This window comes from Aedes albopictus, chromosome 3 (assembly GCF_035046485.1).
Source record: "Aedes albopictus strain Foshan chromosome 3, AalbF5, whole genome shotgun sequence".
Lineage (NCBI taxonomy): Eukaryota > Metazoa > Arthropoda > Insecta > Diptera > Culicidae > Aedes > Aedes albopictus.
The window spans coordinates 155,765,172-155,790,328 of record NC_085138.1 but is presented as its reverse complement, the minus strand read 5'-3'; the positions used below and the strand labels follow the sequence as shown (position 1 = coordinate 155,790,328).

General features: G+C 39.0%; 1 protein-coding gene and 1 pseudogene across 1 annotated transcript; one reads left to right on the top strand and one right to left on the bottom strand.

The window, feature by feature from the left end:
- Window positions 1-13,693: 13,693 nt before the first annotated feature.
- On the bottom strand, window positions 13,694-15,783 carry LOC109422747 (probable ATP-dependent RNA helicase DDX55 homolog). The gene is made up of 2 exons (XM_019697626.3): window positions 15,507-15,783; window positions 13,694-15,449 (listed from the first exon to the last, which is right to left on the bottom strand). The coding sequence occupies exons 1-2, from the start codon at window positions 15,609-15,611 to the stop codon at window positions 13,722-13,724; spliced, it is 1,833 nt and encodes a 610-aa protein (XP_019553171.3). The 5' UTR covers window positions 15,612-15,783; the 3' UTR covers window positions 13,694-13,721.
- A 2,279-nt stretch (window positions 15,784-18,062) lies between these two features.
- On the top strand, window positions 18,063-24,077 carry LOC134284029 (uncharacterized; annotated as a pseudogene).
- Window positions 24,078-25,157: the final 1,080 nt, after the last annotated feature.

The window sequence follows — 25,157 nt, the reverse complement described above, 5'->3', positions numbered from 1 at the left end:
AGACAGACCATGTCTTGGAGGACCTGACAGCACTCGGAGTTTTCGAGCGACGCGAGCTAAGGATAATCTTTGGCGGCATGCAGGAGAACGATGAATGGTGTGTGGCGGCGAAGAATGAACATAACAATAGGGCAAAGTCACTAGACTTCGCCACTGCTCCAGTTTTTGCCCCCTCCATACAAATTCATTTTTTTTTTGTATGAAGTGGCGAAGATTAGTGCAGAATTTTAGGGAAGCGAAGTCTAGTGTTTTTACCCTATCTGATAAATTTCTCCTGTTATATCTCAGCACAACTTTCATACTATCGTTACATACTAATCCAGGTTTCTCAAACTATGGGTCGCGACCCACTGGTGGGTCTTATTGCAGACCCAAAGGGCAATTGTACCCTTAGTTGTTACCTTATTTATATGAGAATTCTAGTTCAGTATTTTGTTCAAAGTTACACCGAGATGTTTAACTTCTTCCGAGAACTGAACTTGGAATACCTACATCAATGAAAGGCTGAGTAAGCTGTAATTTCTTCCTTCTGGTAAAAGGAACGATAGCAGTTTTGGAAGGGTTTACGCTAAATCCCTCTTTCCTACACCATTTGAGAGTAACATTCAGCGCATGTTGGAGCCGATTTGAAATCGTAGTTACTAAAATGGTCACATCATCTGCGTATCCTATATCCAGAGCCGTAGCGTGGTCCCATGGCGCCCTTGGCAAGCATCCAGATTGGCGCCCCACGACAATTGAAGATTGTTAAATTTGAAAAAAAAATGTGGTCATTCATTTTCTTTTTTCAAAGTTCCTTAAGTTGGATGTTTGTGATTCGAATAAACAAATTCTCCTCGATTTTTTTTTACTTTCTAAGAGTGTTTTTCACTTAATAGAGTTTCAAAGGTTTTCAGGGATCCCCAAACGATCTGCTTTTCGAATATTAGACGATTAATTCAATTGGTTTTACCACAATTTTCCATAAATTGATTCTTCTGAAGTTTAATCGAAATATTTCCCAGAAATGAAAGATTGTTTTCAGTAAACATTAGACGAATCATGGACATGAAAAAATACCAGGAGGAAATCCTGAAGAAATCTCTACATGAGTTTTTGTGGAAGTCTCTGAAAAAAAATCCTGTTGAAATCACTGAATAAAATTGTGCTAGAATCACTGGAGGAATTCCTGCCGGAATATCCGTATACCTAATGTAAACGCGGAAGACTTTTCAGCAAGAATTTCCAATGGAATTCATGGAATAATTCTTGCAGGAATTTCTAGAGCTGTTCCTGAAGAAATGCCTGAAGGAATGCTTGTAAAACATGTGGAGAACCATTGGAAGAATTTCGGAAGAAGAATTTTTGAAGGAATTCCTGAAAAAGTTTCTTCAGAAATCGTCAGAGGATTATCTAAATTAAATCCCTAAAAGGTTTTATGAAGAAATCCTTTAAGGAATCTATGGAAGGATTTCAAACGAAACCTTTTGAGAAATTTTGGATGAAATCAATGGCAATCAACGGAATACCTGGAATAATTTCTGAAATAATTCGTAATTTATGATGTTTTGGAGGAATTTATAATGATAAAAAGTTTTCGAGAGGAATCCTAACAGACATTTATAGAGCAATCTCTAATGAACATGGAACAATTTCGGAAGAAATCAATGGAAAAATTTCTTAGCGATGGACATGGTCGAATTTCTAAAAAAAATCCATAGATGATTTTTTACAAAATTCCTGGAAGACTTTCTGAAGGAAGGCATCTATGAAAGAATCGCTGGAGAGATTTCTAAAGGAATCTCTGCAGAGTTTCTATCCATGGCAGATCCTTAATCCTTAAAGATATTTTTGCGGGAATCGGTATAAGAATTTCTTGAAGAAACTTTGGAAAATGTCTTCAATAATTCTTTGAAGATTTTCCAGGAGAAATCCAGGAAAACAAAAAAAATCTGAAAGTATTGTTGAAAGATTTTGCGAAGGAAAGCTAGCAAAAAACTAGGAGTGGGTAATGTCTGAGACATAACCGCAATGTTGACGTAGGACAAAGGCTGGAACGACTTTTATATTCTCATAATACAATGTTTGTTGTTATGATAATACAAATGGGTGGACTGATGTGTTGAGTAAAGTTGTTGTGTGATCGATCGCTTTCGCTGAACGCATTCATAACCCAACAATCATTTTTGCTGTATAAGAGTAAAACAAATCACTCTTAAGCTAACTTAAGCTCAAGAAGCTGTTATTCAGCTTGTTCGGTTACTTGGGAAGATTTTGACTAGTTCAAGAGTTATTTCGTTTTGAAGAGAAATGATCACTTTACTCTTCTACGAGAGAATTTTCATCGAGCGGAAAAAATTATTAGATAATTGAACGGCGTTAGATAGATCCTTTTAATTGAATATTAACGTGAAACTCTTTTAATAATACGTTGTTTTCATCTGGGAAGAACTTATTAGTGGCCGACTTCACTATTGCTGAACTACCAAGCTTTCAGTCTGTCGCTTTAATTGTCTGAATCATAACTCTTGAGAAATCATTTTCGCTGATCCTGAAAAAAAACCGTTTATAAAACGGAAGATTTTTGCAATTATTGCATGAATTCATCACGCAATGCGAGTTGATTTTACTCGTACTGAATGCGGCCGTTTGCTGTCGTGGATGAGATTTCTGGTGCTGCCACCACGATAGCCGAGAGTCATCGCTGAGTTTGTGTGCAGCTGCCTAGCTGGGAGGTGACATCTCCCTTCTCCTTGACTGATCCAAGGAAAATGACGAAAGTTAACAGAGGAAACAGCTGTTATGCCCCTAGATTAGCAGATGAAGCTCCTCCCATTCGGCGGGCTTTCCAGCTTATTCCGTTTGCATGACCCGCCCACATTGTGTCAGACGCTTTAAACGACTAATCAACCGTTCTTTGAGACAATTTCTAATCGAACGGATGAACTAACCGAAGTATTGAAAAGTTAAGATCATTTTAATTCGATAAATATTAGAACGAAACAATGTTTCAGGCACAATTTGTCCGAATAAGATACTAGAACAATTAGAACAATTAGAGGCCGGCTATACTGTTGCTAAGTTTTCAGTCTGTCGCTTTTAATTATCCGATTCATAATTCTGGAGGAATCATTTTCGATGGTCCTGAAAAGGACCTTTTAAATAATAGAATATTTCGGCAAGACAATTGAAAATTATCCGCACTGAATGCTGGAAGCCGTCGAAAACTGCCATCGCTTACTGCCGTGGATGAGATTCCTGGTTCTATCAGCAAAATAGCCGAGAGTCGTCGCAGGATTGGTGCGCAGCTGCGGAGGTGACATTCACTCCCTTTGACTGATCCAACGAAAATGACGGAAGAAAACAGAGGTCACTGCTTTTATTCCCCTTGATTAGCAGATTAGGCTCCTCCCATTTGGCTGGCTTTCCAGGTAATTTCGTTTGCATGACCCGCCCCGAATGCTCCAGACGCATCAAGTAACTAATCAACCGAGAAATGAGCAAATTTTCATTGAACGGATAGAGTAACCAAAATATTGGATAATTTCGATCAGTTTAATTCGAAAAATGTTCAAACTAATTTTAATTAAACAATGTTTCACGCAAAATAGTCCGGATAGAATAATGCGCTGTTAAATTCCGGGTGGAATCATTAGGCCATTAGTGACCGGCTTCATCATTATTGCTGGGCCACCAAGTATTCAATCTTTCACTTTTCAGTTGCACTACACTTTTCTCGTTCGATGGAATGAAATTAGCTGATTCACAAACTCTTAAGGAATAATTAACGGTGGTCCTGAACATGACCACCTGAACATTTGACGAGTTTAGGAACGAAATGGCATGAATTTCCCATGCCACGCAATGCGTGTTGGTTTCTCCGTGCTGAATGATAAACGCCACCGAAAACTGGACCGCCGCTTGCTGCCGTGGATTAGAATAATGACCAGTTTCACTATTGCTGGCAACGATGCTCTGTCTTTTGCTTTTTGGTTGCACTACATCTCGATTGATGTTGGAAATTATCCAATTAACTCTTGAAGAATCATTTTCGATGGTCCTGAAAAGGACCGGTTTGAATAATGGACGATTTTAATTCATTCACCATGCCACGCAATGCGTGTTGGTTTTCTCTGCGGAGTGCGGAGAATGCTGGACGCCGTCGAAAATTGGCCCACCGCGCCGCTGCCATGGATGCGATTCCAAGTGCTATCATCAGCACGATAGCCGAGAGTAGTCGCTGGGTTGTTGTGCTGCTGCCTTGCTGGAGGTGACATCCACCTCCAATCTCCTTGACTGATCCAACGAAAATGACGAAAGAAAACAGAGAACAATGCTTTTATACCCCTAGATTAGCAGATGAAGCACCTCCCATTTGGCTGGCTTTGCAGTTTATTCCGTTTGCATGCTACAGACGCTTCAAACGATTAATCAACCAAGAAATGAGAAAATTTTCATTGAACGGCTGAAGTAACCAAAATATTGGTTGGTTGAACCACACTTTTCTCGTTCGATGGAATGAAATTATCTGATTCACAACTCTTGAGGAATAATTTTTGGTGTTTCTGTAAAATACAGTTTGATTAATTGACGATTTTAGGGAAGAAGTGGCATGAATTCACCATGCCACGCAAGGTGTGTTGATTTTCTCAGTGCTGAATGATGGACGCCACCTGAAACTGCCCCGCCGCTTGCTGCCGTGGATGAGATTAATCACCGGTTTCACTCTTGTTGGCAACGAAGTACACCTTTCTCGATCGAGGGTGGAAATTTCTTCAATTAACTCTTGACGAATCACTTTCGATGGTCCTGAAAAGGACCGTTTGAATAATGGACGAATTTGATGAATTCATCATGCCACGCAATGCGTGTTGGATTTCTCCGCGCTCAATACTAGGCGCCGCCGAAAACTCGCCCGCCGCTTGCTGCCGTGGATTAGATTCCTAGTGCTTTCAACCGAGAGTCATCGCAGTCGATGTGCGGCTGCTTGCTGGAGATGACATCCTACCTCCTTGGCCGATCCAACGTAAATGAAGACAGAAAACAGAGGACACAGCTTTCTTACCCCTAGATTAGCATATGAAGCTCCTCCCATTCGGCTGGCTTTTCAGTTAATTTCGTTTGCATGACCCGCCCCTCATGCTCCAGACGCATCAAACGATTAATCAACCGAGAAATGAGAAAATTTCCATTGAACGGATAATGTAACCAAAATATTAGATGATTTAGATCATTTTAATTTGGAAAATGTTAGAATTGAAACATTTTTCACGCAAAATGGTCCGGATATGATAATGCGTTGCCAAAGTCCGGGTGGAACAATTAGGCGTCATAATTGTTGCTGACTGAGTCACCAAGCATTCAATAATTCACTTTTCGGTTATACTACACTTTTCCCGTTCGTTGGAATGAAATTATCCGATTCACAGCTCTCGAAAAATCATTTTCGATGGTCCTTAAAAGGACCGTTTGGATAATGAATAATTCTAGGAAGAAAATTAAATGAATTCACTATGCTACTATGCGTGTTTGTTTTCTCCGCACTAAATGCTGAACGCCGTCGAAAACTGGCCCCCCGCTTGCTGCCGTGGATGCGATTAATGACCGGCTTCACTCTTGGTGAGAAACGATGCTCTGTCCTTGCTTTGCACTACACCTTTCTCGATCGAGGGTGGAAATTTATCCAATTAACTCTTGGGAAATCATTTTCGATGGTCCTGAAAAGGACCGTTTGAATAATGGACGATTTTGATGAATTTACAATGCCACGCAATTCGTGTTGGTTTTCTACGCGCTCAACGCTAGACGCCATCGAAAACTGGCCCGCCGCTTGCTGCCGTGAATGAGATTCCCGGTGCTATCAGTACGATAGCCGAGTGTCGTCGCTGAGTCGATGTGCCGCTGCTCAGCTCGAGGTGTCACCTCGACGGTGATCGAAATGGAACTGACGAAACAGCTCTCGCATGATCGCATTCCTTCCTGCATCGTAGGTAGTTGCCCCCACGATGCGCACCAATCAGAGAGCGTTGGTAGACTGAACGAGAAAATTAGTCCGCTACCCATATTTATAGATTTCAGCGATTTCAATGTCTAACTTTAAAACAACTTTTCAACTATTTATCAATGATTTTTAGGTTCACCGAATATTACAAATTGAACGTGGGAGTTTCATCTCTCGGATAACGGGATTTGTTTATCATTTCATTCAGTGGGAAAGATACTGTGAGCGTTTAAAATCTTTCACTCAAACGTAACGCTCTTGGTTTCATAAATTTTGAAATGACACCGGGTATAGAAAACAGAGACGTAGTCCTACGTCAAAACTGGTAGAAAGACTAGGTAAAATTTATGAAAGGTTCCTAGAATATTTAATTTGTTGGGTAAATACGGCTTAAATGGTTTATGCTAGCCCAAATATACATAAAATTCTTCACAACAATAGTTTGAACTGAAAGATAATTATAATACTTCAGAGACGAACCAGCCAAGGGCTGAAAGTCTCTTTAATAAAGACAAATCAATCAATAATACTTTTTTGTCAAACCAAAACTAAAATAGTTTCTCAAAATTAAATTCTTAGTAGATAAATTTCTAGGTAACATCGTGATAAATGTTCAAAATAATCTTGAAAAATCCGAATATTTGAGAAATCGGAAGAACGTAAAAAAAAAACACATGATCAATATTGGATACCTTAAAAAGTGAAATCTTGATAACATTCATCATGTTTACTTTTAGCCTTCGGCCGTTTCGACGCCCCTCTGAGGCTGGCGCCCTTGGCGGGGGCCAACCTGGCCAACCGCACGCTACGGCTCTGCCTATATCACCTCAAAACCTTGATTCGTTAGCTTCTTAAGGAGTTCGTTCACTGCCAAAAAACACAGTCAGCGCGATAGTACTCCTCCTTGAGGACAGCCCTTCATCGATCTAACAGGTAGTTGCGCACCTCCGAGATCAGTAGAATCTCCCGATCTTCAAGCTTAGATATTATCAATAATGCATTTATCCAAACTCCTTGCTTCTATCGCTGAACGCATGCAACTGTAGGATGCATTATCGAATGCTACCTCCTCAATGTCGAGAAAAGCAACCACGGCTACTCCCTTGGTTTGAAACTGTTTCTCAACATTGCTCACCAACGACTGTAGCGCCGTTATTGTAGATTTACCCGATTGGTAAGTATACTGAAATTTGCAAAGATGCATTATTCATCCGATTTTTTCCATGGTTTTTAACAGAACACATGAAAGGCTTACGGGTCTGAAGGCTTTTGAAATTGTTTTGTCCCATTTGCCGGCACGAACCTTACGCCACGCCTTAGGTATGTGAGTTAAAGTAATACTGGCTCTGAATATTTCGGTTAAGAGCGGACAAATCGCCTCTTTACCCTGTTGAAGTAAAGCTGGGGAAATTCCATCTCTCCCGGCAGATTTGAAAGGTTGAAAAGAACTCAATGCCTATTCGACCCTCGACATATTTGCAGAAAATACCTATACAAATTGTATTTTTTTTTGTTGGGCAGAGATATTAACAAATTAAATCAATTATACCACAGCGACAGCTGATGAGAAAAATTCTCACTTGAGATAATTTTAATAGAATATTCATATCCGCAGAGATGGCATGCTCCTCAGTGCGAAACGTGAGAAGAGAAAACATACACACGCAGAACTCAATGTACACAGCGCAACGAGTAACTTTCACGCAGCGACCGAAAAGACAAAAGAATTTTCACGCAGATTTGTGTAACACCGGATCAACACAAAAAATGTGCTGATCCGGTGTTACACAAATCTGCGTGAAAATTCTTTTGTCTTTTTGCTCGCTGCGTGAAAGTTACTCGTGCGCTGTGTTGTTTCATTTAAGGGTGCACTCTACACACGACTTTCAACGAGAGCGAGTGTGAACTACGCAACTTTTTTCACACACAAACCCAAAGTATCTAAATACCAAGGTAAGAGATTCCCGCTAATATTCACGGATTAGTGAGAAAAGGAAAAAAGCAAAAAATAGTTATGAAGTTTGCGCTGATTTGTATGGGCACATCACTATTTAGCAAACTTTCTTAAGAAATTAAGCACTCCCATCTTAGAAGCTATTGTTTAATTGCATCTGACTGGATTAAATGTGACCTCCATGCAATAAAACAGAAAATATCGCCATTTGAAAATCGGAAACAATTTTTTTTTAATTGATTCTAAACATATTTTTTCAGCATTTAGAAACATCCAAACTAACAAAACTTCACAAACTTTGCTAAAATAATGACATTTTAGTGTAAAAACACCAACTTTTCATAACTAACGCAGATGTGTTGGTGAGTCTCATTTTTGACATTTACGGGAATCTCTTACCTTGGTACATATTTATATACTTTGACACAAACCAGCCGCTCACTCTCTGGCATCCATCGCGGCACACTCAAAATGAGTGCTCAAACAAATGTTAGAACAAACATGTTTTTTCAGTTTCTGCGTGCACATTTTGTGCGCGCAGAAAATGTGCACACAAAAAATCGTGTTGAAAGCGCACTCAGTCGTGCTTCCAGTGCATTACTGGGTGTACCACAGGCGTATGAAAGTACTTGCTTGTCTAAGATATCACATAAATGACAGACAAATAGATGTGACACTAACAAAATTTCAATCTCATATATCTCATGATCCTGATTACTTAGAAAGTTGGTGTCTTCGGCAAAGTTGTTTGGCTGGTCAAGGACTAATCGATAATAAGACTTAAGATTCAAAATTCCACCACTAGGCGGTGCTAGTGAGCTAACAAATTTTGTTTTTCATATATATCAGGAAAATTTGCAAAAAAATGCAACTAGCGCCGCCTAGCTGCAGAAACTTGAATCAAACGGTAATTATTCTGAAAGCCCTTGATCTGCCAAACAATATTGCCGAAGGCGCCATCTTTCTACAAAATGAGGATGCTGAGATATGTGTAATTTAAAATTTGTTTGCTCTCTAGCGCCGCCTAGCGGTGGAATTTTGAATCTTAAGTCTTATTATCGGTTAGTCCTTGACCAGCCAAACAACTTTGCCGAAGACACCAACTCTCTAAGTAATCAGGATCATGAGATATATGAGATTGAAATTTCGTAAGTGTCACATCTACTTGTCTGTGATTTATGTGATATCTTAGACAATCAAATGCAACACTGACAAAATTTCCATTCCATATATCTCAGGATCCTGATTACTTAGAGAGTTGGTTTCTTCGGCAAAGTTGATCAGCTGGTCAAGGGCTTTCAGAATATGGGCCGTAAGATTCGTGATTTCACCGCTAGGCGGCGCTAGATAGCGTACAAGTTTTACATTTCACATATCTCAGCATTCTGATTCTTTAGAAAGATGGTGTCTTCGGCAAAATTGTTTGGTAGATCAAGGGCTTTCAGAATTATTATCGTTTGGTTCGAGTTTCTGCAGCTAGGCGGCGCTAGTTGCAATTTTTTGCAAATTTTCCTGATATATGTATATGAAAAACAAAATTTATTAGCTCACTAGCTCCGCCTGTTGGTGGAATTTGGAACCAAAATATCCATCAACTGTAAGTCCTTGACCAGCTTAAGACGTCTGCTTGTCTCTGGTATCACAGGATTTGATACCCCTTAGCGGGTTTTGGACTCACTGCCATGCTTTCGGTTCACCAAATGCTCAAGCAACATTGACCCCTTTAAACACACTCACGGTGCCCCCACAGACCGTTATTATAAAATAAAAATGTCCATCAAAACTAAGTTCAGAGATCGAATCCTGGTGCCATTCTGCACCTCTGGGCAAATTTTTAAAATAATCCCTAGGAGGAATCTCGAGAAATCTCGATTTGATGTTTTATACTGAGAAATCCCAAAGAAATCCATGTTCAGATTGGACAATATCGCTTAAATACCTACACAAACTTTACCTAAAGTGTTCAAAGTTGTTTCAAACCCGTATTTATTTAATAACGTTACTTCAATTATACATATTTACTACTCATCTAAATCAATTAACTGATTAAACTGACTTACCAAACATTTGGCAGTGTACAAAAGTCAGAAAAAAAAGATGCAAAAAATGTTGCTTGTCATGTGTGCTTTTGATTACCAACGTTAGGGTTAGAAAAACGGGAGTAGGTCTTTGAAGGCAGTTTTCTTAAAATGAATTACGGTTTTAGTCACAATAGTCGAAAACAAATTTATACTTTTTTTCGATATTGCTTAGCATTTTGAACAGGGACGCTCAGTGTTTAGTAATTGTATTGTTCCTTGCTGTGAATGCAATCGCTCCTATATGGGGCGAGTATGACACATAATCGATCCGATGACCGTAAGGACGTGGCCAGCGCCGTTATTGACTTTCAAATGTTGAACTCGCGAATTGTGCACATTGAGAATGGTTAGCTAGTGTCAAGCCTTGCTTTCATTGATTCTCTGTGCAACTTCAATTGCTCTGGTCAATCACAGAGTAGCAACTACGGTGTGTATGATTTGTTTGCTTTGCCTAGAATTTTGAACATTTTTTTTAATGAAAAGTGCTACATATTCTTGCACACGAACACTAGAAAATTACTGAGAAATATGTGTTAAATAAAGATCTAATAGTACACCAATTTTGGAAGATCAGGAAACTACGACGTATGTGTAATAACATGGGACACGGTTTACACTACCCGTCATAAGTACGGACCCACTAAAAGTATTGCAAGTATTGGAGATATCAGGTTTTGGTGAGTCAGGGTGATGCAATATTATCGCCAATATCCAAAACCTGAGGACTTACAAAGATGCTGTCTTCAGGAAAGTTATTCAGAAGACCAAAAGCAACAACTTTTCTGAAAGCGGCATTTTTGTAGGTGTTCTGGTTTTAGAGATATCGAGGTGAGTCAGGGTGATGCAATATTGTTGCAATACTTTTTATGAATCCGTACTTATGACGGGTAGTGTATATGGGAAAATATAAAAAATGCAAAAACTCTAGTTCTTGTATACTTTTTGAGTTCCATTTTGGTCCCATATCAACTGTGTAAAATATCAGGTCGATCGGGAAAACTAAATTTTAGACGATTTTATAAGAAAATTTACTTCTTCAATGAAAAATCGCTTGGGGTCACCCCTTGGTCCCTAAAAATAATTCGATGAATAATTTCTGTAGCAAACTTCACGATGAATTGAACCTCCGAAGACCGCAAAGCGATGCGAAGTTCATGGAAAAAAGTTATGAAGCCTTACCCGATCGATAAAATGACTAGATTTGATTATTTATTGTTATTACTTACATGTTAAACAGCGTTTCCATGCTATTCGGTTTTCAGTCAATAACTTTTTCCACATATCTTAGATCGCTTTGTGGTCTTCGGAGGGTTGGTTCCTCATAATATAGTAAACATGTTGTAGAATTAGGGAAAATTTTAATGTATAACACTGGGATGTGTAAAATGTTCATAAAACAATATGGAAAAATCGCTTTTTAATGCTTACGTTAAAACCGATGCATGGCTTAGAAAAACATACTTACGTCAGTTTAGTCAGTTAATTGAGTTGAGTGAGTAGTAAATATCTATATATATAAAAATGAATTTCTGTCTGTCTGTCTGTCTGTCTGTCTGTCTGTCTGACCGCTATGGATTGGGAAACTACTGGACCGATCGGTGTGAAATTTTGTTTGTGGGTATGTTTGAGGCCTGGGAAGGTTCTTAGCTTGGTGCGGGACCTCTCCGGTCTCTGGAACGGGGGGCTCCCATACAGATGACTTCGCCGGGGGCGTCCCTATGGAGCTGCATGTCAAAAAACACAGTAGGCAGGCAGTACGACGTTTGCCGGGACAGCTAGTGTATAATAAAAGTTGCGTTGGTAAATATTTACTGGTTTGAAACAACTTTGAATACTTTGGGGACATTTTTTGTAGGTATTTAAGCGATATTGTTGAATCTGAACATGGATTTCTTTGAAATTTCTTAGTATAAAACATCAAATCGAGATTTCTCGAGATTCCTCCTAGGGATTATTTTAAAAAATTGCCCAGAGGTGCAGAATGGCACCAGGATTCGACCCCTGCACATTGGTCGGGCTCCATACAAAGGGGCGGCCAAAACTCCCAAAAAACGAAATTGATAATTTTAAACTTTATTTCACCTTATAACAAAGTTAATGTACTGTACTTTAATGATTATTAATTAAAAGAATACTAGCTTTTGTATTTCAATGACATTTTTACTGCCAAAGTGGCCTAAGTCATAAAATTGAAAAATGAATTATTCGAAAAAAGTAAAATAATAATATTTTGAGAATGGAATATATGTTTTAAGTTATCCAGCATATGAAAGCTTGTTATTGGACTGTTTGAATGCACGTATGATGCAAAATTAATATGTCACAAAACTTTTCAAATTTTCATATATTGTACCTTAGAAATTTTGGGAATTTTTAAGTTAAAAAACGGTTCGTGTCGTCACGTGTCGCCGCAATTTCGAATAGTAAATCTTAAACATCATGCTTAGAGCTGCCTAAAAACGTTTAAATATTTTGCAGAAATTTGCAGTTTTTCAAATTAGAGCTTTTTAAAAAAGTCATGTTTTTTCATATATTTTACGTTATTTTTCCATTTTTTACTGAAATAAAATTTATCTTTCCACATTTTTCACACGCTTTGAACAGACTTGATTGGATTTGATCGAAAGATGATCATTTATTTAAATGCGAATTGATTTTCTAACAAAAAACGCAAAAAATATGGAGTTTACTGATTTTCACTGTTTTTGAAATTATTGAAATTACGTAATTTTTGAATACCCCTTTTTAAACACTGAAAACACTATATACCATATCTGGGCAACCTATAACTTCGATTAAACACATAAAAAGAGTTTTGGCCGAACTTTATCTTTTTCCGACCATTGTGCCCTGAACTTAGTTTTGATGGACATTTTTATTTTATAATAACGGTCTGTGGGGGCACCGTGACACTGCGTGTGCACTGAGTTCTGTTTTTTTTCTGCGTGCGCGCAGAAATTGCGCACTGGGATTAAGACTTGCAGGCTCTCATTGCTCTCACGCAGCACACGCAGAACTCAATGTACACAGCGCAACGAGTAACTTTCACGCAGCGACCGAAAAGACAAAAGAATTTTCACGCAGATTTGTGTAACACCGGATCAACACAAAAAATGTGCTGATCCGGTGTTACACAAATCTGCGTGAAAATTCTTTTGTCTTTTTGCTCGCTGCGTGAAAGTTACTCGTGCGCTGTGTTGTTTCATTTAAGGGTGCACTCTAATCACCCGCACACAAACTCTGCGTGAGAGAAATTATGTACATTTTATTGTGCGTTTTTTCTCTTTCTCTTTTGCAAGGAAAATGAAACTGAGAAGTTCTGTGAAAGATGAGCGTAAATGGGCACAGTTTCTGCGTGACATGCCATCCCTGCATATCCGTATGAACAGCTCCACCGAAAACATCAAATTAAAATGTTCAACCATGGTTGGCAACTAAGGCATTATACTGAAATATTGAGCAAATCTCAAGATATTAACTTCAAAAGAACTTTTTCCTAAAAATAGAACGCTGGTCGTTCGATATATTTGTCCTATAAAAAACGCCGAGAGGACATGAGTTAATCTTATGCACAAGTGTTAATGAGTGCTCTTTGAAAATCGATGCTCCTCTAACCCTTATTTATAAGACAGGCTTAACAACGGAATTCTCATATTTTCTCGAAACAAAACCCAAATATTCGTTACCTACATACCTGACAGCCTTCTTATTCATCATCATCATCTTCACTCGCCAGTCCCAACTCGTCGTCACACTCCTCTTCGGTAATTTTCTTCTTCTTGAGTTTCTTCAACGCCCGAATATCATTGGCCAGCTCGTCCAGCTCCTCCTGTGAAAACTTGGCCTTCTTCTTCTTCACCGGTTCCGCAGCCTCCCCGGATTCCACCGCTGCTTTCCGTTTCTGTTTGGCTTCGCGTCGCTTCTTCCGTATCTCTTTGCGCTCCTCACGTTCCTGTTTGGCTAACTCCCAGGGGATGGATTTCTTTTTAAGGAGTTTCTTCTTTCCCTTCCATTCGCCCGTTTCTTGGTAGAGTTTCAGTTTGTTGTCGTACGACGCTTGCTTCTGTTTGTCCTTGTAGGTGAGCTTGTAGATGTCAACTTCCTCCGATGGGCCTTGAAAGGACTTTTTGAAGTGTTCTTTCATTTCGGGCATCTTTGGCAGTTGCAGCATGCCGTAGCTGGTGGCGATCTTCCCAAGGTCGAGATCTTTCACTCGCAGGATCAAGTTACATTCGTGTTTGCTGTAGGCTTGAATGTGAGAGACGAAAGCCCGGCTAGCCTTATCGTAGATTCCTCGATCGCTCTTCTGAAGGCGGTGGAGCGTTTTCAGGGTGGATTTGAACTTTTTCTCGTTTGGCTCTAGGGTTACTTTTTTAAGGGAAACCTTTTGATTCCGGGTCAGAAAGTCAACGTAGGCATCTTCCGAAGGCAGAAGCATGATTAGAGCGTTTCCTTCGTGTCCTTGACGGGCGGTTCGTCCCACCCTGTGTACAAAGGCAGCCGCATTGGAAGGAGCGTCCCACTGCAGAACCCAATCCACCTCCGGAATGTCAACCCCTCTGGCAAGCAAATCCGTGCAGAGGAGAAGGGCATTATCCGATTCTCTGAAATTTTTCAGGATTCGATTCCGTTGGGCCTTCATTTTGCCGTGCAGGGCAAGCACTTTGGTCGGTTTCAGCAGTTCCGTCAGAGCAATACCCCAGTACTCAACGCAAGCACACGTTGGGAAGAAAATCATGGCCTTTTTCACTTCCTGCCGCTCGATGAAATCCAGCATCACGGCAAGCTTCTGTTCCGGTTCAACAATCACATAGAAGTTCTGCAAGAGTTTTGGCGTACTGACCGTTGCCTTCTCTTTGACGCTAACCAAAACCGGATTCCTCAGACCAGCTCGCATTAAATCCTTAACCTCCTTGGTTTGCGTAGCCGAGAAGAGCCCCGTTCTCCTCTGCCTCGGCAAATATCCCAAAATGGTATTAATAGTCGATTCGAATCCCAGATCCAGCAGTCGATCCGCCTCATCAAGCACCAGCAGTTCCAAACTTCTCACCTTCGCTGTCAAATTCAAATCCCCTTTCCGCTCTAGCAAATCTTTCAATCTTCCAGGAGTCGCTATTAGCACATTCGCCCCTTCCTTCCTGATCCAGTCCACATCCTCCTCCACGGGATTACCACCAATCAAGAGCTTCTGTTTAAAAACCGCCAATTTTTCGTGCTGCAAGAAATCCCCCAACACATCACTGATCTGGGTGGCCAGTTCTCGCGTCGGCGAAATGATAATGGCACCGATTTCGGACTTTTTCCAGGGTGTTTCTCGCTGTCGCTTCAGCATCAGCTCCAGCAACGGAACAACAAAGGCCAATGTTTTACCGGAACCGGTAACCGCCTCGGCGGCGACATCTTTGTAGGACAGGAGTAGCGGAATCGTTGCTGCCTATAAATTTCAATTGATCAGCCTTTTTAGTTTCAACATGCTCAAAGGTGCACTCACCTGAACCGGTGTCATTTTCTGGAAGCCGAAACCGGTGATCACGTCTAGCACCGGAGCGCTGAGCGGTTTGGCGAGATCGGTCCATTTGGAGCTTGGTTTTGCCATTGCGTTTTGTGTATGCTTAACCTAGGTACTTTGTACAAACGGTTGCACTTGATTTAACTGTAACAACTATTGAAAAACTTGAAAGAAACTAGGTAACTATAATAAAAACTACAAAAAATGTGCGGAACAGAAAACAACGCACATGTAAATGTTTTTGTTTACGTTTGCGTTCGACGGGGTGGACGGCGCGGATGACGTTTTGAGATCGTAGAGGGGATTCGGAACGTTGGTCGAAACAACAGCTCTGCGTTGGTCGAAAATAGCTTAAGGTAAAACAGGAGGTACCAGTTCTTTTTAAGTCGTAGGAAGGTGATCGGAAAATCTTCCGGTACAAATTCGAACAGCATAAAATGAAATGAAATTATTTTTGTTAGGGACAAATGAAAAATCTAATAATAATTTGATTTGTTTTGTTGAAGCAAACCATCAATCTGGTTTTAACTTGCCAACAAACAAATTCAGGCCAAACATATCTAAAGGTCCTATCTGCAGAAGAGAGGCTCTCTTTGGTTTCCCTCTCTTTCATCAATATCTCAGCTGTTTATTCGAATTATGATTGTCTCCTTGCATTAAACGATTGAAACGATGAAGCATTCAAACTGAACTTTGGTAAAAAACAAATCATGATATTTGTAACAAACAACACATTTATAAATTCGTTTTTATTTGGATTGATTTTATTAATCGGTATTAGAAACAACAAACCAGTCAGTTGGTTTTACTGACAGTTTTCGTTTGGAAACAATTAATTTTTAATTTGAATTAACTAATAATGAAGATAGAAATTCAACAAACAGGTTTGTTCTTTCAAACCAGTGAAGTTTTTCTCCGTGATGGCGGAAAACCATACACGCTAACGCCGCTCAGCACTAAAGTGCATAATTTCCAGACTACACCAAAAATGTGTAACCCTTGCACATATACAAAATCAGCTCCAGTGTCCGCAAAATCGTTAAATTCGCAAAAAATTTTGTACGTTAATCTAGCTAGGTTTACGAGCTCGGCAAGAGGTGTGTTGAACGCGAGTTTGGATGTTAAGGATAATTATACCATCTACCATTGCTGCGATAACACACGCAAACTGGGAACAGCCCGAACGCGAGTACGGGGTCGAAGGAACGAATGGTTCGACGAGGAGTGCAGAACGATTCTCGAGAAGAAGAACGTTGTGCTGGCGGTAATGCTGAAGCAAGAAACCCGACAGAACGTGGAATGAGACAAACTGAAGCGGAAACAGTAGATCCACCTTTTTCAGGAGAAAAGTGTCGCCTGAAAGAAGGGACGAAAAAATGGCACTATTGGGCCTTGCTCAAAACCCTCTACCACTAGCAAAACGCCAGGAATGTCAGGAACAATGACAGGAGCATTAGCACGGAAGGACGTCGGACGTGAGGTTATTGAAAAATGATGAGCACCAGAACCATCGATGAGGCTCAGAAATCGTAAGCACGAGAGATCAAGGCAACTCCAACGGAGGAAACGGCAGTAAAGCAAAGGATAGAAATGATCCAACACCCAAGATGAGGGAAGTTAAGGATACTATTCAGCAGCTCAAATACAACAAAGCAGTTGGCAAAAATGATATCGCAGCTAAATTCATTAGGATGGGCCCAGAAAAGCTGACCATTTGTCTGCACCAACTTGTCAGGATCTAGGTAACTGAACAGTAACCAGAGGAAGTAGGCGTAATCTGCTCCATTTACAAGAAAGGTGGCCATTTAGAATCTGAGAACTTCAGAGTGATCATTTAAAATGTGAGCACGTCAGAGTGATCACCAATTTGAATGTCGTCTACAAAATGCTATCGCAGATCATCATCCGTAGTCTGTTCTAACCCAAATGATTGCGTGGGAAATTATCAAGCCGATTTCATCGACAGCCGGTCGACAACAAACCAGAATTTCGCCGTACGGCAAATCCTCAAGAATTGCCGTGAATTGTTGGTCCCATCTTCCCATCGACTTCAAGGTAGCAAAGAAATCGGCTTTTCTGGGAAACTGACCATATTGACCAAGGCAACGATGGACGGTGTCCAAAACTGTGTAAGTGTTTCAGCTCTGGTTCATTCGGATCAAGCCGGGGACTGCGACTAGGTGATGTACTCTCATGCCTACTCTTCAACATCACCCTAGAAGGTGTAATGCGATGAGCCGAGTTCAACAGCCGGGGTACGAAGGTGGAGCTCGCTCCGCTTAAGAATGAAACCAATCAGTCTACAGAAGATTGCAACCTTAAGAAGATTCTGCTCGCAAGAGATCTGGATAGTAGAGCAGACCAGTTCGTTGAGAATAATCTGGCAGGTTTAGGACGTTCCTATTCGGGTGGCTTGCCCTCTATGAAGCACATTCGATTTGGTTTCTGAGAAAAACAATACATACTGAGTTACCTACAAGAATTGCAACATTTTCTTAGAGTCTGCATTATTGCTTGTTTTTAAGAAATTGTTCAAATAGCTGGGCATCACCGCCACCAGGGAGTTTTCGGATTAATGATACGTCTCTCTTACATTTTAGTTTCCAATATAAATATATAGAGGGCATTTATTTCTATTTTCCCTTTTTCATATTATTGTATACATTGAGATAGCTGCATAAGAATACGAATTTCATATTTGTAGTTTTTTGCTTTGTAGTATTCTATAACATAGCGCTCTACGTTTCAGCTGTGTGCTATTTTTTTTCAGTATAAATCTTCATTTTATATATATATTACTTATTCTATATTTACTCTCACTTCTTTATTTTGTATGCAAAACCATCAAGCTACCTTGGTATCTAACGGAAAGCTGCTATCAATCAAGCTGTCTGTCATAAATATCATACAACCACAGTGGAGTGCTCACATATCATCTAAATGCTTTGACAGTCGAGCTATATTTGATGCCTTACAGAGCCACTTTCTCCGTGGACAAATTCCAGCTTGTCAGATGTGTTCATCAGATTAGTATAACAGTTTCGGACGAATTCTAACGTTTAACGGTTGGCCTATTCTTTTTTTATGTTTTGTTTTAAAATATCATTTGAAGCTGAAATTAAATGTTAACGAGTGCCTATTTATAACGCAGTTCCATTTATTTTTTTCATTTGTTCCATTGACCTCGCACATGGAGTGGGCATAAATAAACTATAGCTTCTTAGCATGTTGCATGATTTATATCGAAAGAAAGATATATTTGGAATGACCAGTATGCTTTAAATATGTATATCAAACCTACCTGAGGTTCCTGAAGTGTGCAGACGTGATGAAATTAAATTTAAACTATAATCAATTATCAATTTGTTTAACATGTGTAAATAAGTTATGTGCTTCGATTATTGGGAGGTTTTCTATGATTATGAAAAAATGATGCGATTATAATAATGATTTCTAGAACTCATACACATGATATTATTTCCACTTCTTTACTGAAATTACCTAATTAAATCGGGTATCTTGCGTGAGACGAACAATAGGTGCATCAGATTAAAGGTCAAATATACAATATCGTCGGAGGAGAAATTTTTGTCATTGTGGCGTTTATGTAAAATCGATTTAAACAAAAAAAAATCAGAGACTTTTGTCACTAATTTACACAGTGTGCAAACCAAGATTTACGCACATTCCAAAATCACAAATAGCTTTATGATTTGTTATTAAGTATTGATACCAATCGGTACCAATCGGGTCGATAGTTGGTAAGATTTGATTGTATAAAAAAATGAAACCGATTTTTTAGCGTATTGACATGGCGACCGTGACAAGTGCCTAGTGTGGTGACTGAGTACTCATAGTGCGAGATTCCCAACAGTTGAAAAGTATCGTGCAGAAATCGTCAATAGTGACAATCCTGATACCCAAATAAAAAATCAACTGAAAGTACACGAAGAGTAACATATGCAACACAAGTTCTGAAAGCAGTCAAAAGAGTAGCGAACCTTACAATCAAATATACACAATTTTATTGGAATTGAAAGCATTATTGATGGTATGCTTAAAAATAGACATATTTCAATTCCTAGATTTTAACAACAAGCATGGTTTGCATTTTGAGTTCGCGTACACAGTTTCGCTCAGTCAACATGACCTACATCGGGAGTCAAGTGTAGCATGCTTAACGAATGGTGGCTCCAGAGAGGAGTAACTGATGTGGCGTACTCGAAAACTGTAAAATTGTATGCGGAGTGTATCTGATAGTTGTGCTCAACGAATGGTGGCTCCAGTGAGGAGTAGTTAAAGTATCAAATTGTTCGCGGAGTGTTGCTAATAGTTGTGAAAGGTGATAAACATTCTTAGTGTTGAACATTATATTGAGATAGCGAACTATGTTTTTTTAATTGGTGAAAACATTATCAGAACTTTCACCGAAAGTTAAAGTTAACATTTATGGGAAAGACGGAAAAAATACTGAACTCCGAGAAAAAATACTGACCTGGAACATCAGATTCTATGTCGAAACTAATATTTTCCTGTAATTTTGAAGGTTCTTACTTAGGTTCCGCGAAGAAGTTAAAAATTCCTTCGGATGATTGTTCAAGAAGAAAGCTGGATAACCGTGATGAAAGAACAAGAGAAGGGATTGTGGTGGATGCGGCCCTGTCTTTAGGACAGTCTACAAACAAAGCAAATTTATAAGATCAGCATAAATCGCGATCGCGCCACCCGTCCTCAGTTGGACGATAAACAAACGATTGCTATTTATGCTGACGACAGCGAAAAAAGTCACGTAGGATGCGCGTTATAAGAACAAAACGGAAAATACATTCTTGTAGTATTACAAATCAATTTCTCATGGTTTAAATGAATCTTCATATTTCCAATACTTGCCAGTACTGTACTCGTCATTCGCATTTGTTAGTCTGTTTGTCATAATATACATCACAGCCAAATTGCTTCCTAGAAGATCTCCGGAAACCTTTCATAAAATATGCATAATAAATTGTGACCCTCAGTCAGCAGTTTAACGTTTACCAAACTGTGCAGCTAAAACATTCTCGCTTCCTTTATTTTGAGACTTTCGTAATTGTTACCACATGTGCGCAAACAACGCAGGCAAGATTTGAAAACTCACTCGCTTCGCTCGTGCAGTAACCAAGCTTTCTCCATACCTTTGAAGTTTTCAATAAAACACTTTCAGTCAACCGTCCAAAGAGTTCGCATGTTATCTCATGAACTGAAACTATCCGAAGTTCCGATGCCTGATACCAATGGCATACCGTGACAGTGAGTGATAACGAACAGTAGAAGCAACGAAGCAACGACAGTGATAACAAACTTTAGAAGCATCACAATGTTGTTGAAGTGTTAGAAAATCAGCGCCAGAAAGCCAGAATAATGGGTTGGTTCACATCGAACAATTTTGTGACCAACAATGTCGCGATCCCGACAACGGAACTAAGAATAGCCGTCGGTGCGGTAGTTACGGTAGTGGCAATTGTAGTGATTTACCTACTACTCAGAGTGTACAATAAGTACCAGAAGAAAGGGGTGCAAAACTCGATACGTCGAGAAATACAATTGAACAACGTAAGAACGGACAATACAGGTGCAAACAATTAAAGTATCTTACTATCGAACGACCAAATCAAAAACAATTATGTGCAAGCAACAACGTTGCGAAAAAGTAAATGATCAACACCAATAATCGGAAGAAGACAGTGCGCAGTGCTGATTTCCAAGGCTTCGACCTTGATGACCAATTGCCCATTGCACGGTGACGTCATCAAGAAATCGCTCTCTTTCTCTCCTACGGGAAATTAGAAAACAACAGGACCAACACCTGTCAAATTTGACAGGTACTGGTCCTGTTGTTTTCAAACTCTCTGAAGGAGCAAAAGAGATAGAATTTCGCCGTGAGGTGGTCTATGTGTGCTAACGGACACGAAACAAAACGTCGAAACTTTAAGTAAACGTGAAGACATCAATTCGGTGCGGAGAGTGATAAGCAGACCAAAACCTACAGACGCCATGAGAAGCAGAGATATACAGCGGTGATCCAGGAAATCGTGAGACCAAGGAGGAGCCGAACATCACAGATAAGTAAACAGCAAATGATGAATCACAACCCTTACAAACAATTATAATAATTTTCTTACATGATTATATACAAAAAAAATGATAATTTCACTACATAAAAATGACTAATGCCTAGCGAAACGTACATTCTTAATTTAGATAAACTACTAAGAATCGAGCAAAACATAAGGAAATCGATTAACAAAAATACTAAACCTGACACGCTACAAAGTAACTTAGTGACAGCTCGGTTATTATTCCAAGAAATAGAAAAAGAGCTTATAGAAAGGCAAGACGAAATTGCCGATACACAACTTTTTTACGTATATAAAGAAGGCTAGAAACGCAATAGAATATAACAGACTTGCAAAAGCAAGATAGTAAAGATACCTATTCTTCACCATCAAAATCACACAAATATGGCTTTCAATGCGAGATTAGCCGCATCGATACTATTACCATTCGATGGGGACAGCGAAAAACTGTCCAGTTTCAAAGACAGTGTAAAATTTGTAAAAACAGCAACAGAAGCGGCAAATCACCCAACACTCAAACTTTTCATAATAAGCAGAATCTCAGGCAAGGCACGCGATGCATTATGCCTGCCGACATCGACGATAAGTCGATCGACGAAATAATTGAACAAGTAAGCAAAAGCTGCGAAAGCAAGATAACCTCAGAGCAGGTACTTGCCAAACTGAAGACTATAAAAAGAGGGACAGCGAAACAACAATACTGCGAAGAAGTTGAATCGCTTTGCAGTCAGCTGTCCAGGGCATACATTAAAGAAGGCATCCCACAAGCGATAGCCAAGAAAATAGCTACGAAAGCAGGCGTGGAAATACTAATTAAAACCGTTTCCGCAGAAAATGCTAAAATTGTACTACAAGCTGGTTCGTTCCCAACAATCGAACAAGCTATCCAAAAACTTAATGAGCTACCTGACAATACCGAAAGCAATGATGTCACCCGTGTTTTCAATATAAATACAAATCAAAAGCGGCGCAGTATCATAACGTCCGAGGCCATAATGTCCCAGGGCTTTATGGCGCATTTTTTCGGGGCATAACGTCCAAACATGAAAGTATGCCACGAAGTCCAAGGTAAGAAGGCACATAGGATATTATGGCACACCTAAACTTTTGGACGTTTTTCGCAAAAAAAAAACGCGACTTAACGTCCGGGACAGTATGGCCTCGGACGTTGTGATCCGGCCCCATCAAAAGCGATTCCAAAATTTTAACCAAGGTCATCAAAGAAATTGGAGAAGAGGTGCAGATAATAATAACAACAATTTTACACGCCGTGGCCCCCATGCGTATAACACTAGTCGACAAAATTTAAACTTTTTTTACGCACTTTGACCATTTGTTCCATTTCTAATGGAATTTGGCCCGCTGATTCCGAATCTGACTTCAGAATTCCTGTAACACGTACAGTTTTTGAGAAAAATAGGATTTTATTCACAAAGTTTAATATGTCATAGAAAATAAAATACTGGTATTTTAATTTTAAATTTTTCATCTGCTCATTATAACTAATATTTATATTTAATAGATTTTGATCCACTGATTCTTAATCTGACCTAAGAATTTCAGTAACACGTAAAATTTTTGAGAAAATACGGTTTTATTCAAAAAAATTTATATTTTCTATTTTCAATGAACTATTGTCTTTATATTTTTTTTTATCTGCTCATCTTAAGCAATATTAATATTTATATGATTTTCATATACCCTTTTTCTCAAAAATTTTACGAGTTACAGTAATTCTTAAGTCAGATTACGAATTAGTGGATCAAAATCTATTTAATAAAAAATATTGGTTAAGATGAGTAGATAAAAACTTCAAATTTAAAAAGACAATAATTTTATTTTCTCTGAAAATATGAAATTTTGTGAATAAAACCCCATTTTTCTCAAAAGCTGTACGTGTTACTGAAATTCTAAGGTCAGAATCTAAATCAGTGGATCAAAATCTATCGAATATAAATATTGGTTGAGATGAGCAGATAAAAAATAATATTATAAAGACAATAGTTTATTTTTTTATGAAAATATGAAATTTTGTAAAAAAAACCTATTTTTCTCAAAAACTGTACGTGTTACAGCAATTCCGAAGTCAGATTCGGAATCAGTGGGCCAAAATCCATCAGAAATGGAACAAGTGGTCAAAGTGCGTGATCCACTGTCGACCATTATAATCAACGTTTTCATTATGCACCACGCTTCGACAATCGACCGATTAACGGTAACCATCGTGGTCGCAATGACTACCGTGGTCACCCACCTCAAGGGCGACAATCGCATAGAGTGTATTATGCTGACGAGCATAATGCCGTACTAGCATCAAACCCAACATACTTGCAACAACCTCAAGTTCAAAGTCAAGGCCATCCTATCTGGAACATGAGCCCTCAACAACCGTAGCAACAGTTAAACAATCAAACACAGAATCAGAATTTTTTAGGAACAATGGGTCAATCAATGTAGCATAGCAGCGTCTAATTTCGTAATTTTATCAAAAAGCGCGTCATACCAACTACGCTCTTTCTTAGTTGATTCAGGAGCGGATATTTCACTACTAAAATTAAAAGTCCTAAATCGAGGAATACCGTTCAATCCAAATAATGCATGCGTGTTACGCGGGATAACACCTGGCGATTCTAAAAGTTTAGGAACTATCAATTGTTTAACATACATACAAGATACCGCTTTAAATAGCACGTTTCACCTAATTAACGACGATTTCCCAATACCTACCGATGGTATACTGGGAAGAGATTTCTTGACATCATATCGATGCGAAATAAATTACGACTCATGGATTTTAACCGCTAACGTAAACAACAATCGAATAGAAATCCCGATACAGACAAACCTGAATGGATCTACTTGGATCCCTGCCAGATCAGAAGTATTTAGAGTAATAAATAACCTAAATACAGATAAGGATGTAGTACTCATCTCATCGGAAATTAAACCTGGCGTATTTTGTGCGAACGCCATTGTAAATAGGAACGCACCTTATACTAAAATAATCAATACGAATGAATATCCGGTATATATAAGTAATTCTAATTTTAAATTTGTTGACTTAGAAAAATTTTACATAGCAAACATTTATAAGAGTAACGATTCTGATCGACTAGAAAAGTTACAAGCAGAACTAAAATTAGATGGGACTCCTTCATTCGTTAGAGACCGTCTAAAAAACTTGTGCAACGAGTATAATGACATTTTTAGTCATAAAGATGATTTACTATCATGCAATAATTTCTACAAACAAACGATTAACGTTACGGATAAGGCGCCGGTTTACATAAAAAAAAACTATAGGAATGCACAATGCCACAAAGAAGAAATCTGTCGTCAAGTCGATAATCTGATTAAAAACTGATATTATAGAACCTTCTGTATCTAATTACAATTCACCCATACTACTCGTACCTAAGAAGTCGAGTGATGGTGATAAGAAATGGAGACTGGTAGTAGACTTTAGGCAACTTAACAAAAAAATGTTAGCCGATAAATTTCCACTGCCGAGGATCGACGA

Bases quoted from the DNA above. Each gene is read 5' to 3' on its own strand.
- LOC109422747 (XM_019697626.3), bottom strand. From the start codon at position 15,611: ATGGCAAAACCAAGCTCCAAATGGACCGATCTCGCCAAACCGCTCAGC. The intron at 15,450-15,506 runs GTGAGTGCACCT...TGAAATTTATAG, and splicing joins AGAAAATGACACCGGTTCAG to GCAGCAACGATTCCGCTACT.